A 15730-nucleotide genomic window follows, 5' to 3' on the forward strand; every position below is an offset into this window, starting at 1 on the left:
GGCAGAACGGAGTCTTAGCCACTCGACCGCCAGGAAAGTCCCTAAGTACATTTCTTTTTTCAAGGTGTCAAAGCTACTAGCCATGGCATTGGAATGAGAACCCAGATTGTCAGCTTCCAAAACCTTTCTAGACCCCTTTTTCCCTTATTCTTATCTGCTCCTGAAGATTCAACAGTGTAATACATCTATAAAGCCTTATTTTGAAAGGGCTTTGTAGTTTAGGAGTCATTTTCATCCCTTTAATCCTTACCTTGGATTAAAGTACCCTTGAGTAGCACCTCAAGGTACAACATATTGCTATGATTCCATTTTATAGATGAGAAAACTGAGACTTAAAGATATTGTGACTTTGCTCAAGGTCACATGCAGGTGATGCAACAAGGACTAAATCCAGGTCTTTTCACTGAAAAGCCATCACTTTTGCAGCACACCAAGACACCCTTCTTTAGTGCCTGTGTAATATATATTATACTTTATTACATAATATGTATTTTTTGGTACATTTTGTTTGCTCTTCTTCCCCATCCCCTTGAGCCTCTTTCTTTTGTAGATTGAAACTGAAACAACTTTAAATTATTCTAATTTTCTTACCAAACTACACACAAACCTATTATTTTCAAGCCTTTCTGAGGGGGGTGGGAGAGGGAGAAGCTGTGTTGTTATACAGCTGTATAGATGACAGCATCATTACTACATACTGCCATGTCCATGGCAACATATAATTCAGCAAAAATATAGTGATTTTTTTTCTCTACTTTGAAAAACATGTTCACAAAATATCCACCCCATCCTCTCCATTTACTGTTTCTGGGTTTCAGTTGGATTTAGGGTCTGAAATACCATTTCTAGTCAGTTATTAATGGCAGAAGAAGGAGTCTCCCTGCCAACTGTTTTCATATAATACTGTATTCTAAATCCCTGACGTGATACTGTTATTTTAAGAATAAGTGGGTTGAGCTCACTAATGTACATTATGGCATCATGTAAAATAGACATCCATTCTCTCTCCTAGCTTGAGATTAAATAATACATGATAGAAAGTGTATAGTGAGTAATGCACATGAGTCCTCTATAACTACTTATTTTTGTCTCAAAAGTAAATGGAAAGACCCAATAAATGTCTGTTTTCAGACAAGCTAAATGTATTTATATGTGTTTTGTTTAAAACATCACCAGTGTAGAGCAACTTCTTTATGAGATGCCAAGAAAGTCTAAACTCCTCACTTGTCTTTGTTTTCAATCCACCTGTTCATTTCCATTTCAGAATGTCTAGAAAAGCTTGACAAAACTTATAAGGCTGTAAAACGTAAATGTCCACAATTTTACATTCCAACTATTGAATATCTCAGAATTTGACATGATGACATTTAGTTCAAGAGTACATAGCTGTCACCTGTAACAATTCACATCAAGTTACACCTTCCTACTTTGTAATGTAGTTGCCTCCCTCATCTAGATGACATTTATTTGTGACATTAATTTATGACTCAACCCACATATCAAAGAGAAGTATTATATGTTGGGGAAACATTACTACTAAGAGTAAAAGAAAAAGCCTACACCTCCACATTACTATAAATGAGAGGTGTGTTTGCTTATATTAATAAAGATATTCCTTTACAAAAGATCAATATGGATCCTACTGCATCCATTTGACAGAATAGCTTTGCCAGAAGGTTGCTGACAGCAGTGCTGGGATCTCAGAGCAGCTGTGTAGGATGATTTTGCCATTGTCAAGAAGTCTTTTTAGTCATTATTTTGCATTGCTTTACTTTCCTTTTCAGTTCCTCTCCTCTTATACTTCCTAATCCCCTTTCTTGCTATTTTAAAATATTGAGCTATAAAAAGTATACTATTTAACTTTTTTAAGATTTTTTTTTGAGATTTGTCATAAGAATTGTTCTCTATAACCATTAGCTCTTTGGAAGAAATGCACATGTTCTTTCATGGACATTCATGGTAATGATGATATTCATAAGATTAAAGAGGGGAATCCCCTGGTGGTCTAGTGGTTGGGACCTGGTGTTTTCACTGCTGAGGGCCCAGGTTCAACCCCTGGTTGGGGAACTAAGATCCCACAAGCCGAATGGTGTGGCCAAAAGAATGAATTAAAAAAAAAGATTAAAGAGAATTGTTGAGTTGGGCAGTTTCTTATATGACCCAGTAATCCCTCTCCTAGATAATTACCCACAAGGAATGAAAATATGTCCACCAAACACATACACAGACACATGTCACCAAAAAAACCTTGTATGTAAATTTTTACAATAGTTTTATTCATAACAGCTCAAACTTGGAAATAACCCAAATGTCCATCAATAGGTGAATGGATAAACAAATTGCAGTATATTCATACAATGGAATACCACTCAGCAATAAAACAAAAATGAACTACTGATAAATGCAATAACATGGCTGAATCTCAAAAACATTCTAAGTGAAAAAAATCCAGGCACAAAAGAATACATACTCCATGATTTCATTTATATGAAATTCTAGAATAGGCAAAACTAACCTATGGTAACAGAAAGCAGATTAGTGATTGCCTATGACTGACGTGGGGCGGAGGATTCACGGCAAAGGAATAAGACAGAACTTTGTGGGGGTAATTAGAATATTCTACATGTTGACTGGGTGGTTATATAGGTGTATTCATTGTCAAAAATAATCACAATGTACATTTTCAATAAGTGTACTGTACGTAAATTATACCTCAATAAAGTTGATTTTAAAAGTTAAAAAGAATTGATTTAGTCCTTTTTTTTCTTCTCATATCCATTCCTTCTCCTACCTTGTTCTCCTCTGACTCTTTCAAGCTGCATTCACCAGGTTCCTCGACAGCTGACTTCCAGCTGAGATTTGCCCAGTGGGAGACATCGGCAGGAAACTGGAAGGTGTAAGGAAAGGAAAAAAGCCAAGGTATTTCTTCCCTGTCCCCTACCTCAGTCCTAACGCTTGCTGCATCTGCTTTGTAGCTTTGCTCCCCTTGAACCTGTCCACTGGAATTCCAGCTTTTGTCTCTGACACCAGTCCCTGAGCTCCAGAAACATCACCTTCTTCCATTTGTCCATCAGCCTAGAGATGGTAGCTGGTTTTAGCTTCCTGATCTTGCCTGTTATGGACTGAATATTTGTGTTCTCAAAAAATTCATATGTTTAAATCCTAACTCCCAAGGTGAAGGTACTGGGAGGTGGGGCTTTGGGAGGTGACTAGGTTATGAGGGCACAGTGCTCATGAATGGGATTAATGCCATTAAAGATGAGGTTCAAGAGAAACCCCTCTCCCTTTCCAAATGTGAGAACACAGTAAAAAGACCACTGTCTGTGCCAGACACTGAATCTGGCAGAGCCCCAGTCATGGAACTCCTAGCCTCCAGAACTGTGAGAAATAAATTTCTGTTGTTTATAAGCCACCCCACTTATGTTTTCTTTGTTATGGTAGCCCAATCAGACTAAGACACTGCCTCACCTTCCTTTTTGGCTTTTTAGCTCTTCTATCACTGTGTAACCAATTTCCTGTATTCTATCCCCTCTGTCTTCTTAACTGGATCTCAATTGATACAATAACAAATAATACTTTAAAGAACCATAAAACATATATTTAAAAAACTATAGGTGGATTAAGCTGGCATTAAAGCAAGTTTAGATCTTCAAAGGTGCTGCTCAAACACTGTTTACTTGAAGTTAGCAGTAAATGATTTCCTAGAATTAAAAGTTGTGAATAGGCTGCCAGTGGTTCAAGGGTAGGGAGGGAAGGATGAATAGGTAGAACATGGGATTTTTAGGGGAACAAAGACTATTCTGTATGATACTGTAATGGTGTATACAAACCATTAGACATTTGTCACAAACCATAAGACATACAACACAGAGTGAACCCTAGTATAAACTATGTACTTTGATTAATAATAATGTATCAATATTGGCTCATCAGTTGTAACAAATGTACCTCACTAAGGTGAGATGTTAATAATTCGGGAAACTGTGAGGGAGACTTACATATATCTCTGATCTAGTGCCTAGGCAACTGTTTAAGGCTAGGCCTAATGACGAATGTTATACTGCAAATATAAAAATGTGTAATTTTTCATTCACATTTTTTAATTGATGGAAGGATAACTAATACATAAGTACTTTCTAAGGTATTAATTCGATTATGTTGTCAAACTGACTAGCAGGGAGCAAGAGAATACTGGTCAACTGAGAAAACTGAGCACATAAATGTTTTCCAACAAAAGCATCTTCCTCCTTTCTCTTCAGTATACCCTACCTACATCCTCTACATCCTAGATCAATAATAAAACTTTTAAATCATATCCATTTGCTGCCAAAAACATTACTGCCATATTAATTTTTATTCCTTTTCTCTTGCTGGCTAACATGGTCATATTGCAGCAACAGTCCACAGCTGTCAAAATTAAAATTCACATCAGGTAATGACATGTCCACATGCACTATTTTCATCAGTTTTAAAAAGCAAAGCAGTCCCCAAAACAGGTTCTAACTTTTTTTGTTAATGTTTTAACCATTAATGATAACAATCTTTTTGTTTTTATCTTGCTTAGTTCTTTGAGGAATCAAAAAAATCTTTTAACTTATGATATGCTTATGAAATAGGAAGAAGGCAGGGGTTGATGGTAATTTCTGATGAGGAAACTATAAATGACTAAGATGTAATACATTCTTTCTATAATAAATGACTCTTCTAACATGAATGGACTCCAGGGACTTCCCTGGTGGTCCAGTAGCTAAGACTCTGCACTCCCGACACAGGGGGCCTGGGTTCGATCTTTGGTGAGAGAACTAGATATGCCGCAACTAAGAGTTTGCATGCCGCAATTAAAGATCCCACATGCCGCAACAAAGATCCCACACGCAGCAACAAAGATCCTGCATGCCACAACTAAGACCTGGCGCAGCCAAAGAAATAAATAAATAAAAATAGTTTTAAAAATAAAATGAATTGACTTCATTAAAAAAAATCTGCTTCAATATTTTGCTACTAGTTTTCACTTTAAGAAAACAAAAAAGCACTTTATGGTGGTAAAAACCTATATTATTATCTAATTTTTAATTCCCTTTATATATTTACTTAGAATAAATACATGCAAGAATGGAGAGTGATATTGATCATGTTCTCCTTTAGTCAGCAGATGCCCATTACCCACTCTGGAGCATTCATCAAAAAATCCAACTGCTTTTTTAAATGAAAAGGAAGCAGAAAACTAAATACAAAAACTCCTCACAAAGGTGTCTGCTACGCTCAGATAGTAGCAAACATTTTATTCTTCAATGAGTGTGGAGCTGATGGAACTGAGCCACAATGACATTTGTGACTAGAGGGGAAGATGGAAATGATTCCATTAACCTAGAGTGCTGCAACATATGGTAATCATAGGTGGTAGAATAGCTGGGTTGGACAAGGGTAAAGTAAGCCATGTGGCACAGACATTATCAATTACCACACATGGTAACCATGCTGATACAATGTAGCTTCTCCAGAAAGGAAATGATTTGGGCACATGAATTGGTTTGCTGGCTTATGAAAGAGTGATCTGTAAATGACATACCTGGCACCAATATAGCACACGTGGTTTCCAGTAATTTTGCAAGACTATTAAGATTGAAGAACCTCCATATACCTAAATATCAGTACAATGCATTGCAATTATTTGCACAAAAGCAGCAAATCAAAATATCTATGCAAAATAAACTTGTGTCATTCATATATAAAATTATTTTTCAAATATCTTTTTCAAGTGTCACATCAAATCCTGGAATTTTGTATCTCTGGAAAAAATAGTTTCATGACTCTTTAAGGTATAAAGCTTATGCAGGGACTCCCCTGGTGGTCCAGTGGTTCAGAATGCACCTTCCAATTCAGGGGACGCGGGTTTGATCCCTGGTCGGGGAACTAAGATCCCACATGCCAGGGGGAACTAAGATCCCACATGCTGTGGGCCAACTAAGCCCGTGCGCCGCAACTACTGAACCCGCGCACTCTGGAGCCCGTGCCACAACTAAAGGGAAGCCTGCGTGCTGCAACGAAGGATCCCGCGTGCTGCAACTAAGACCCAGTGAAGCCAAATAAATTAAATAAATAAATGCTTTTTACAAAATAAAGCTTATGGGCATGGCAAAAGTTCAAGATCAGATCTAAACCGTACTGGGAGATGGAATTACAATTATTTGTTCCAAATATTGGCAAAAATATTGATTTTGAAAGAAATGATGAAAACCATGTTTTAAGAAAATTTAATACATAAATATTCTTTCAGAAGACACAGTGAACGCTGAAAGATCAGTTGGGCAATGAGACATAATTAGAGCACAGAAGGGAATGGTGTCAGTGGGAATGAAGATGAACAGAAGAAACTAAAAGACACTCTACAGGAAGATCTGAAATTCTAAGAAGACACCTGAAGATACAACTTGGGAAGAGTCAGTAACCCACCCAGAGAGGCTCTCAAGTGGCTGTTCTGGCTATCTATTGCTGCAAAACAAACTACTGCAAAAGTTAGTGGCTAACCTAATGTATAGCACAGGGAACTCTACTCAATACACTGTAATGGTCTATATGGGAAAAGAATCTAAAAAAGAATGAATATATGTATATGTATAACTGATTCACTTTGCCGTACACCTGAAACTAAAAAAACAAAAAACACTGCCTTGTAACTGGGGCACAAATTTGAAAACGCTTAGGACAATTAAAATAGAACATTATAGGTTGAGTGTACAGCACAATAAATAAATAAATAAAACAAAACTACTTTACTGTATGTCACAGCTCTGTGGTTTGACTGGGCTCAGGTCGGTGGTTCTTACTTCTAGGTCTTGTGAGGTTGCAGTCTGATAGCAGTTGGTTATGGATAAAATCATGGCTAGATGTCCAAGAGACTCACTCACATTCTACTTTTCTCCATTGATACTGAAAAAACTAGAGTGGAAAAATGACCAATATGTAAATTATTTTCAAGATATTAATTTGATTGTGTTGCCAAACTGGCAGTTGAGGCTGGCTGTGAACTGGGAGCTCAGCTGGGGCTGTCAAGTGTAATGTCCACACATAACATCTCCAATATAATGGCCTTAGGGTAATCAGATATCTTACATGGTAGCTCAGAGTTCCAAGAGTGAGTGTGTCAGTGAATAAGACAGAAGGTGTGACCTGGTGTCACAAAACAATAGCATTACTTCCGTGGTACTCTATTGGTCAAAGAGGTAATAGGCACATTTGGATTCAAGAGAAGGGGACATAATACACCCCACCTCCTGATGGGAGGAGTGTCAAAGAACTCATCTCAAAACTGCCATAGTGACATTTACCTGCATGAATTTATGATGAAGTTTAGCAACTTAAACTTGGAAGCTCAGAAATTTGAGTATTCCACAACCCGTGTCCATCAATGGATTAATGGACAAAGAAGTTGTGGTATATATACACATACACACCCACACACACCACATACACACACACACATATATATACACAATGGAATATTATTCTGCCACAAAAAAATGAGGAAATCCTGGGAACTTCCCTGGTTGTCCAGTGGTTAGGACTCCATGCTTCCACTGCAAGGAGTGCGGGTTCGCTCCCTGGTCAGGGAAATAAGATCCCACATGCTGCATGGTGCAGCCAAAAAAGTAAATAAATAAAATAAAAAGAGGAAATCCTGCCATTTGCAACAGCATGGATGATGGTCATTGAGGATGTTATGCTAAGTGAAATGTCACACAGAGAAAGACAAACACTGTATGATCTCACATATATATAGAATCTAAAACAAACTCATAGATACGAGATCAGATTTGTGGTTACCCAGAGGCAGAGTGTTGGGGGAGGGGAAATTGGAGAAAGGTGGTCAAAAGTTACAACCTTCCAGTTACAAGATAAGTAAGTATCAGGGATATAATGTACAACACGATAATTATACTTAATACTGCTATATGATATACATGAAAGTCAAGAGAGTGAATCCTAACAGTTCTCATCATGAGGAAAAAATTGTTTTTCTTTTTGCTTTCTGTTTTAATTGTTTCTGCATGAGATGAAGGATGCTAACTAAACTTATTGCAGTAATCATTTTACAATATATGTAAGTCAAACCATTATGCTGTACACCTTAAATTTATACAGCAATGTACGTCAATTATATCTCAATAAAACTGGGGAAACAAAAGAAATTTGAGTGTTCCAAACTTAATTACATGGAAGTATATTAACTGACACTAACAAATCTCATAAGAAACTGATGTATAAAAATCACAATGTCGGGGGACTTCCCTGGTGGTGCAGTGGTTAAAAATCTGCCTGGCAATGCAGGGGACACAGGTTCGATCCCTGGCCCGGGAAGATCCCATGTGCTGTGGAGCAACTAAGCCTGTGTGCCACAACTACTGAGCCCACATGCCTAGAGCCCATGCTCCACAACAAGAGAAGCCACCTCAATGAGCAGCCTCTGCACCACAAGGAAGAGGAGCCCCTGCTGGCCACAACAAGAGAAAGCCCGCACACAGCAAGGAAGACCCAATACAGCCAAAAACAAATAAATAAAATGAATAAATAAATAAATTAAAAAAAAATAAGTACATGAAAAAAAAAATCACAAAGTCAGGACTTCCCTGATGGCACAGTGGTTAAGAATCTGCCTGCCAATGAAGGATACACAGGTTCTATCCCTGGTCCAGGAAGATCCCACATGCCAAAGAGCAACTAAGCCTGTGTGCCACAACTGCTGAGGCTGCATGCCACAACTACTGAAGCTGGTGCACCTAGATCCCGTGCTCTGCATCAAGAGAAGCCACCACACTGAGAAGCCTGCACACCACAATGAGGAGTAGCCCCTGCTTGCCACAATGAGAGAAAGCCCGTGCTCAGCAGTGAAGACCCAACACAGCCAAAAAATAAATGAATTAGTTAAAAAAATAATAAAAATACCTCAGTAAAACTAAAAGCTGGTTCTTTGAGAAGATAAATAAAATCCATAAACCTCTAGCAAGACTCATCAAGAAAAGAGGGAGAGGACTCAAATCAATAAAATCAGAAATGAAACAGGAGAAGTTACAACAGACACCACAGAAATAAAAACCACCAAAAGAGACTACTACAAGCAACTATATGCCAATAAAATGGACAACCTGGATGAAATGGACAGATTCTTAGAAAGGTATAACCTTCCAAGACTGAATCAGGAAGACATAGAAAATATGAACAGACCAATCACAAGTCATGAAATTGAAACTGTGATTAAAAATCTCCCAGCAAACAAAAGTCCAGGACCAGATGGATTCACAGGTGAATTTTATCAAACATTTAGAGAAGAGCTAACACCCATCCTTCTCAAACTCTTCCAAAAAATTGCAGAGGAAGGAACACTCCCAAATTCATTTTATGAGGCCACCATCACCCTGATGCCAGACAAAGATACTACAAAAAAAGAAAATTACAGGGCAATATCACTGATGAATTTAGATGCAAAAATCCTCAACAAAATACTAGCCAACAGAATCCAACAACACATTAAAAGGATCATACACCATGATCAAGTGGGGTTTATCCCTGGAATGCAAGGATTCTTCAATATACGCAAATCAATCAATGTGATACACCATATTAATAAATTGAAGGATAAAAACCACATGATCATCTCAATAGATGCAGAAAAAGCTTTTGACAAAATTCAACACCCATTTATGAGAAAAACTCTCCAGAAGGTGGGCATAGAGGAAACCTACCTCAACATAATACAGGCCATATACGACAAACCCACAGCAAACATCATTCTCAATGGTGAAAAACTGGAAGCATTCCCTCTAAGATCAGGAGCAAGACAAGGATGTCCACTCTCGCACTACTATTCAACATAGTTTTGGAAGTCCTTGCCACAGCAATCAGAGAAGAAAAATAAATAAAAAGAATCCAAATTGGGAAAGAAGAAGTAAAACTGTCACTGTTCGCAGATGACATGATACTATACACAGAAAATCCTAAAGATGCCACCAGAAAACTACTTGAGCTAATCAATGAATTTGGTAAAGTTGCAGGATACAAAATTAACACACAGAAATCTCTTGCATTTCTATACACTAACAATGAAAGATCAGAAAGAGAAATTAAGGAAACAATCCCATTCACCACTGCAACAAAAAGAATAAAATACCTAGGAATAAACCTAACCAAGGAGGTAAAAGACCTGTACTCAGAAAACTATAAGACACTAATGAAAGAAATCAAAGAAGACACAAACAGATGGAGGGACATACCATGTTCTTGGATTGGAAGAATCAACATTGTGAAAATGACTATACTACCCAAAGCAATTTACAGATTCAATGCAATCCCCATCAAATTACCAATGGCATTTTTCAGAGAACTAGAACAAGAAATTTTACGATTTGTATGGAAACGCAAAAGACCCCAAAAAGCCAAAGCAATCTTGAGAAGAAAAGACGGAGTTGGGGGAATCAGTCTTCCTAACTTCAGGCTATACTACAAGGCTACAGTGATCAAGACAGTATGGTACTGGCACAAAAACAGAAATATAGATAGATGGAACAGGATTGAAAGCCCAGAGATAAACTACGGTCAACTAATCTATGACAAAGGAGGCAAGGATATACAATGGAGAAAAGGCAGCCTCTTCAATAAGTGGTGCTGGGAAAATTGGTCAGCTACATGTAAAAGAATGAAATTAGAACACCTCCTAACACCATACACAAAAATAAACTCAAAGTGGATTAAAGACCTAAATGTAAGGCCAGACACTATAAAACTCAGAGGAAAACGTAGGAAGAACACTCTTCGATGTAAATAACAGCAAGATATTGTTTGATCCACCCCCTAGAGTAATGGAAATAAAAACAAAAATAAATAAGTGGGACCTAATGAAACTTCAAAGCTTCTGCACAGCAAAGGAAACTATAAGCAAGACGAAAAGACAACCCTCAGAATGGGAGAAAATATTTGCAAATGAATCAACAGACAAAGGATTAATCTCCAAAATGTATAAACAGTTCATCCATCTCAATATCAAAAAAACAAACAACTTAATCAAAAAATGGGCAGAAGACCTAAATAGGCATTTCTCCAAAGAAGACATACGGATGGCCAAGAGGCACATGAAAAGCTGCTCAACATCGCTAATTATTAGAGAAATGCAAATCAAAACTACAATGAGGTATCACCTCACACCGGTTAGAATGGGCATCATCAGAAAATCTACAAACAGTAAATGCTGGAGACGGTGTAAAGAAAAGGGAACCCTCTTGCACTGTTGGTGGAAATGTAAATTGATACAGCCACTATGGAGAACAGTATGGAGGTTCCTTGCAAAACTAAAAATAGAACTACCATACGACCCAGCAATCCCACTGCTGGGCATATACCCAAAGAACACCATAATTCAAAAAGACACATGCACTCCAATGTTCATTGCAGCACTATTTACAATAGCCAGGACATGGAAGCAACCTAAATGTCCATCAACAGATGAATGGATAAAGAAGATATGGCATATATATACAATGGAATATTACTCATCTGTAAAAAGCAGTGAAACTGGGACATTTGTAGAGACATGGATGGACCTAGAGACTGTTATACAGAGTGAAGTGAGTCAGAAAGAGGAAAACAAATATCGTATATTAACACATATATGTGGACTATAGAAAGATGGTACAGATCAATCGGTTTGCAAGGCAGAGATAGAGACCCAGATGTAGAGAACAAACATATGGACACCAAGTGGGGAAAGCAGGGAGAGTTGAGGGGGAATGAATTGGGAGATTGGGATACCAAATTGTACACCCTAAATATATGCAGTTTATTGTATGTTAACTGTATCTCAATAAAAGTTCTTCTAAAATAATAATAAAAATAAAAATACCTCAAATTAAAAAATGGTATTATGAAAAAGAAAATCACGACAACATGAATTTACAGAGAGCACTACTACTTCCATTGAGACTAGACAATTGTATTGATCTGGCTATAACCAAAGTACCTGGGAAATCAAACCATCAACAGGTTGATAACTGATATGCGTGGAATATGATTCAAATATTTAAAGCATCAAACTGAGATAGCCTGACGTAACCATTTCCACAATTAGGATCAGTTATCAGGACCAATCTAAGAAGGACCCTTGATTCCCTTGAACAGGGCTTGAATGGTTAAACCAAAGTTAGCTCCATTTTGATCCTTTTTCTACCATACTGTATTGCTTGTCAACACTTCTGATTGACACATTTAAAGAATATAGCCTCATGCCATATTTTCTCACATTAGTTTATAACCTATGTATGATTGTATTTGGGGCCTTGTAATTCTTTGTTATGGCGGGTTGTGACGTACATTTTAGGATATTTAGCAGCATACCTGGTCTTTATCCACTAGATGCCAGTGGCACCTGTCCCTAGTGTTACGATGAGCTATATCTCCACAATGCTAAATGTCCCCTGGGAGGCAAAATCACCCCAAGTTGAGAACCACTTCATTAATATAAGAGTATGGACTCTGGAGTTAGACTTATTTTGACTTTCTGATAGGCTGTTTCCTAGTAGTATGACTTTAAGCAAGTCATAAATTACAACGTATGGACTTTCCTGGTGGCACAGTGGTTAAGAATCTGCCTGCCAATGCAGGGAACACGGGTTCAAGCCCTGGTCCAGGAAGATCCCACATTCTGTGAAGCAAATAAGCCTGTGCATCACAACTACTGAGCCTGCGCTCTACAGCCTTCGAGCCACAACTAACTGAGCCCGTGTGCATAGAGCCCGTGCTCTGCAACAAGAGAAGCCACTGCAATGAGAAGCCCACACACTGTAATGAAGAGTAGGCCCCGCTCACTGCAACTAGAGAAAGCCTGCGTGCAGCAACGAAGGCCCAATGCAGCCAAATAAATAAATTTTTTTTTAAATTACAATGTACATTCCTTGGTTTTGGTTGCCCAGCAGGTATACCACTTTCCTAGCAGCATCTCAATCTCTTTGAGGGTATTACCTCTCCTCCACTGTATGTAGTTTTGGTAGGCCTCCTGGCCTCCTCTTGCAGAAGCCAAAGATAACTGTACTGACTTTTTCTCCCACATCCTTGGATCAGACACCAACCTAAGTTAGGTCAACAGGATACTCTCTCCCCTGACTTTGAATCTTGACCAAGAAATAAGGATAGAGAAGGGTGATAGTTCATTCATCACTGTGGGCTCCTACCATGAGACCGTTCCTAAGGTCCCTGCTGTCTGGGGCTCTGGAACTAATTAACTAGGTTATGCATTTCCAAGCTGGCTTCTTCTGCCTTCCTATTGTTTCTGTAAAATACAATAAATGTTAGCTACTATTAGTAAGGGGTCTTAAAGATTCCATAGTTTAATTCTTTTTTTTTAATTTTTAATTTTTTACAATAAACTGCATATATTTAGAGTGTACAATTTGGTGTCCCAATCTCCCAATTCATTCCCCCCCAACCCTCCCTGCTTTCCCCACTTGGTGTCCACATGTTTGTTCTCTACATCCAGGTCTCTATTTCTGCCTTGCAAACCGGTTGATTTGCACCATTTTTCTATAGTCCACATATATGTGTTAATATACGATATTTGTTTTTCTCTTTCTGACTCACTTCACTCTGTATGACAGTCTCTAGGTCCATCCATGTCTCTACAAATGTCCAAGTTTCACTGCTTTTTACAGCTGAGTAATATTCCATTGTATATATGTACCACAAAAGATTCCATAGTTTAATTCTGAAAGCAAACTTATTTCTCTAATTTCCAAGTTCTTAGAGTACAACTTGCTGACATTTGAGTGTACCCTGTAATGGAATTCATAATTTGGCAACTGACTAGATATGTAGTCATTATGAGAGTAAGTCTTTGAGAAAGATTATGACATTAAGAGAAATGAAGTAGAAAAAGAAAACCAATTTGGGGGAAAATGGGTTTGGTTTTATATATGTCAAATATTTGATAAAACTATGACAATTTAAAACAGATTGCAGTAGGTTTGGAGCATGGGTGATAGAGCTTAATATGTTGATTTTGGACACAAAAAAGGATTAACATGACAACTGAAATAAAGAACTAGAATAATTCTTTCAAGGTTAGAGAGAAAAGTGGACATCCAAAGGCATTCTTTCAATACAAGCAGAGGCCAATTCTGGCTGATTTAAACAAAAAATATTTAATATTTATTAAATAAATGAATCAAGAAACCCCAAAATTTATGAAGAAAAATGTATTAGCTATAATACTACCATATTCCACTAATTGTCCTATATAGAACTTGCTTTTAGAGTTTAGCTGATATAAGACAGAATACATTGGCATTTTTCATTTAACTGCCTTCTGAGATACCGCTTAGTGCCCTTTAGCCAGGGGACCTCTGTCAAATTCAAAACTCAAGGCCATGATTAACATCCAAATAAATTCCAGATGGAGAGATTTAAACAAAAAATAATACTCGACAGTTCTATAAGAAAAAATGGGAGAATGTAATAATCATGGAGTGGGAAGGTCTAAATAGGACACACAACTCAAAATAAAAGTGAAAAATTGACTACATAAAAATCTAATTTCTATGAGGCAAAAAATAAGACAAACTGGGGAAAATATCTGCCATATCACAAAGGCCTAATAAGAACTCTCACAGATTAATAAGTCCAAGCACGCAATTAAAAAAATGGACAAAAAATAAGAACAGCCAGTTCAGAGAAAAGAAAATAGAGTAACTTGTAAGCAAACCAAAAAACATTCAACCTCACTTATAAAAAGGGAAAAGAACAAGAAAATGTTAATATCACACTATGAGATGTCATTTTAATAAACTTATCAAATTGGCAAAAAAGATAAAATACTATGTTAAGGGCATAAACAGCCACACACAAACAACACTGGTGGAGGTATACATTGGTAGTATCTCTGGAGGATTTGTGGGCAACATCTATCAAATTTGTAAGTGCACATACACTCTGACCAATTCCTTACATCCTCACAAAAAATCTGACTATGATCAACCTAAATATCCATCAATTTAAGAATGATTAAAAGGATATTTGTACAATGGAATATCACACAGGAATTTTTTGAGAAAATTCTATATGCACCAATACAAAAATAAAATGCAGATTTGGGTGTTGAAGTTTTGGGTTAAGATTTAGGTGTTGAAGAAAAAATATATTTATATTTTAGATACATGGAATAGCTCTAGAAGGTCACACAAGAAACTGGTAACGATGATTGCCTCCTAAAAATGAACTGAGTGATTAAGATACAGGAGTGGAAAGAAGACTTACTTTTCACTGAATTTCAAATCTTGTGCAAATATTACTTTAGTAAAAAAATAATAATAATAATAATAAAATAAAATAAAAAACAAAGACCAGAAAAACATTTTTCTCTTGAAGAGCTAATGACAGCAATTATATTTCCCATCATTAGACCAATAGTTATATAATCAATTATGTTTTTCTCTTTGCCTTGGTTTATATGACAATATAAATTCTCTTTACTTTGCTATTTCACTTTTTAAATGTGTGTTAATTTTTAAATTTTGAAAATAGGTAGGACATAATTTCCGTAAGTTCTCAAGCTCTTCTGAGTGAACCCAACTTTCATATTCTCATAAAATAAGCTATATGTAAAATCACTATCCGAGTATTGGTGTATTTAAAAACTCACTATACATAATGAGAGTCAAATGGATAGCTGAAGCATGAAAAGGCCTAAGTTATT

At 37.0% G+C, this 15730-nt stretch overlaps 1 protein-coding gene across 1 annotated transcript in view; it reads right to left on the reverse strand.

The window, feature by feature from the left end:
- Positions 1 to 2296: 2296 nt before the first annotated feature.
- Positions 2297 to 15730, reverse strand: part of RAD51C (RAD51 paralog C) — a 52214-nt gene continuing 38780 nt past the window's right edge. The window contains exon 8 of the mRNA XM_057716267.1: positions 2297 to 2887. Within this exon, the coding sequence (XP_057572250.1) occupies positions 2812 to 2887 (76 nt within the window). The 3' untranslated portion in view covers positions 2297 to 2811. The remainder of the gene's footprint in view (positions 2888 to 15730) is intronic.

This window comes from Hippopotamus amphibius, chromosome 17, assembly GCF_030028045.1.
Source record: "Hippopotamus amphibius kiboko isolate mHipAmp2 chromosome 17, mHipAmp2.hap2, whole genome shotgun sequence".
In the NCBI taxonomy this organism is placed as follows: domain Eukaryota; kingdom Metazoa; phylum Chordata; class Mammalia; order Artiodactyla; family Hippopotamidae; genus Hippopotamus; species Hippopotamus amphibius.